The sequence below is a fragment of the Octodon degus genome, unplaced genomic scaffold (assembly GCF_000260255.1).
Source record: "Octodon degus isolate 3935 unplaced genomic scaffold, OctDeg1.0 scaffold00043, whole genome shotgun sequence".
NCBI lineage: Eukaryota > Metazoa > Chordata > Mammalia > Rodentia > Octodontidae > Octodon > Octodon degus.
The window spans coordinates 11,607,701-11,609,272 of NW_004524619.1; the positions used below are offsets into that span (position 1 = coordinate 11,607,701).

Below are 1,572 nucleotides of genomic sequence, written 5' to 3' on the forward strand. Positions count from 1 at the left end.
AACCAGAGATTGAACTCAGGCCCTTGTGCTTGCCAGGGAAGTGCTTATTCCACTGAGCCATCTCCCCGGCCCCTATGGGAAGCAGTGAAGGATGTACAGAACCTCCTGCATTCTGCTCTAGTCTTCTATGAGCCTGTAATTTTTCTAAGTAAATTCTAAGGGCTGGCCAAAGAGCTCAGTGGATTAAAGCGCAAGGGCCAGGGTTCAATCCCCAGCCTGCCATACTGGCCCCGGCTCCTGAGGCACGCTGAGATGGCCATTGAGACTGGGCATGGTGGCGCGCGCCTATAATCCCAGCACTTAGGAGGCTGTAAACAGGCGGATCACTACAAGTCCGATCTAGTAGTGAGACCCAGAACACCCTGTAGACCCTTCCTTAAAAAATACAGAAAAAATAAAAATAAATTCCAGAGAGATCTGTGCACTTTGTGTCCGGTATAAAACCTGCTTTCAGAGGTGAGCTGTAAACAGAAGTGACCTTTGTCTCATGGACTGATGCCCTTGATTCTTGTCAGGAAAATATGTTAAGTGATTAGTGGCAAGAGGATGAAAACTGTAAGAAAGAAAGTACGTGTCCTGTATGGGAAAAAACTTAACGAGTAGTTGGAGCCTAACTTTTAGGATCTGAAGAAAAGGCGAAACTAAGTTTGAGAGGGGCCGGCAAGGTAGCTTAGTAGAATAAGTGCTTGCGTGCAAGGGCCTGAGTTCAGTCCCTGGTTCTGCCAAAAAAGAGAAAGAAAGAAAGCTTAAGTCTGAGGAATGGAGGGATCGGCTGCGGGGAGGTAGAGGAGCGCTCCAGGCCTAGCCGCTCAGAACCAGCACCGTTAAATGAAGTACTGACTTTTGGAGAAGAAAAGCTTCAAACACTAAGAGTTAGCAAGATGTCTTAGAATTCAAGAATAATGCTGCTGGGGCTGGTGAGGTAGCTCTGTGGTCTAAAGCACCTGTTTAGGCAAGCGCAGGGACCACAGCCCCAGCACCACATGCTGAGCCAGCCCTGCTCCCAGGGCCAGCTCTGAGCTGTCCCCCGCCCCCCGCAAAAAAAAAAAAATAATAATAATGATGCTGTTAATAGTTGGCTAATAGTGTAATCCTGTACATAGGTTGGTGCTGCCTTACCCCTGGATGTCCTGACCTATGAAGAAAAGACCTCATCAGCCATCTTGAGAGTGTGTAGCAGGTATGACATGGAACTCTAGGCCCCTGACGGTGAGCCGAGGGTGCGTAGGAGGCAGCGGACATGCAGGTCCCTCTCTGCAGTGACGTTGCAAGTTGTATGAGTTGTTTTTTCTAAACAAAAACTTCAATGTTCAAGTTTAATTGCAGTATTGGCACTTGATGATAAGTGGGTTTGGGTTTGGGGCTTGGGAACTGTCTCTAAGAGGATAGAACAAGGCAGAGAAACTGATGGAGAAAGAGCAAAAGTGTTCACTTTCTGGGTGGAAAGAGTTGTGCTATTGTAAATTCTCAGCAACTTGTGGACAACGAATAGGAGCATTCTTTTAGCAGGGGCTTACAGAGAACAGAAGCTGTGGTTTGGTTAAAACTAGAGTTTTCTAGCTGATGGGTATA

At 47.2% G+C, this 1,572-nt stretch overlaps 1 protein-coding gene across 1 annotated transcript in view; it reads left to right on the plus strand.

The window, feature by feature from the left end:
- Window positions 1–1,572, plus strand: part of Rpp14 (ribonuclease P/MRP subunit p14) — a 9,017-nt gene that overhangs the window by 6,181 nt on the left and 1,264 nt on the right. The window contains exon 4 of the mRNA XM_023715690.1: window positions 1,104–1,180. Coding sequence (XP_023571458.1) covers window positions 1,104–1,180 — 77 coding nt within the window. The remainder of the gene's footprint in view (window positions 1–1,103; window positions 1,181–1,572) is intronic.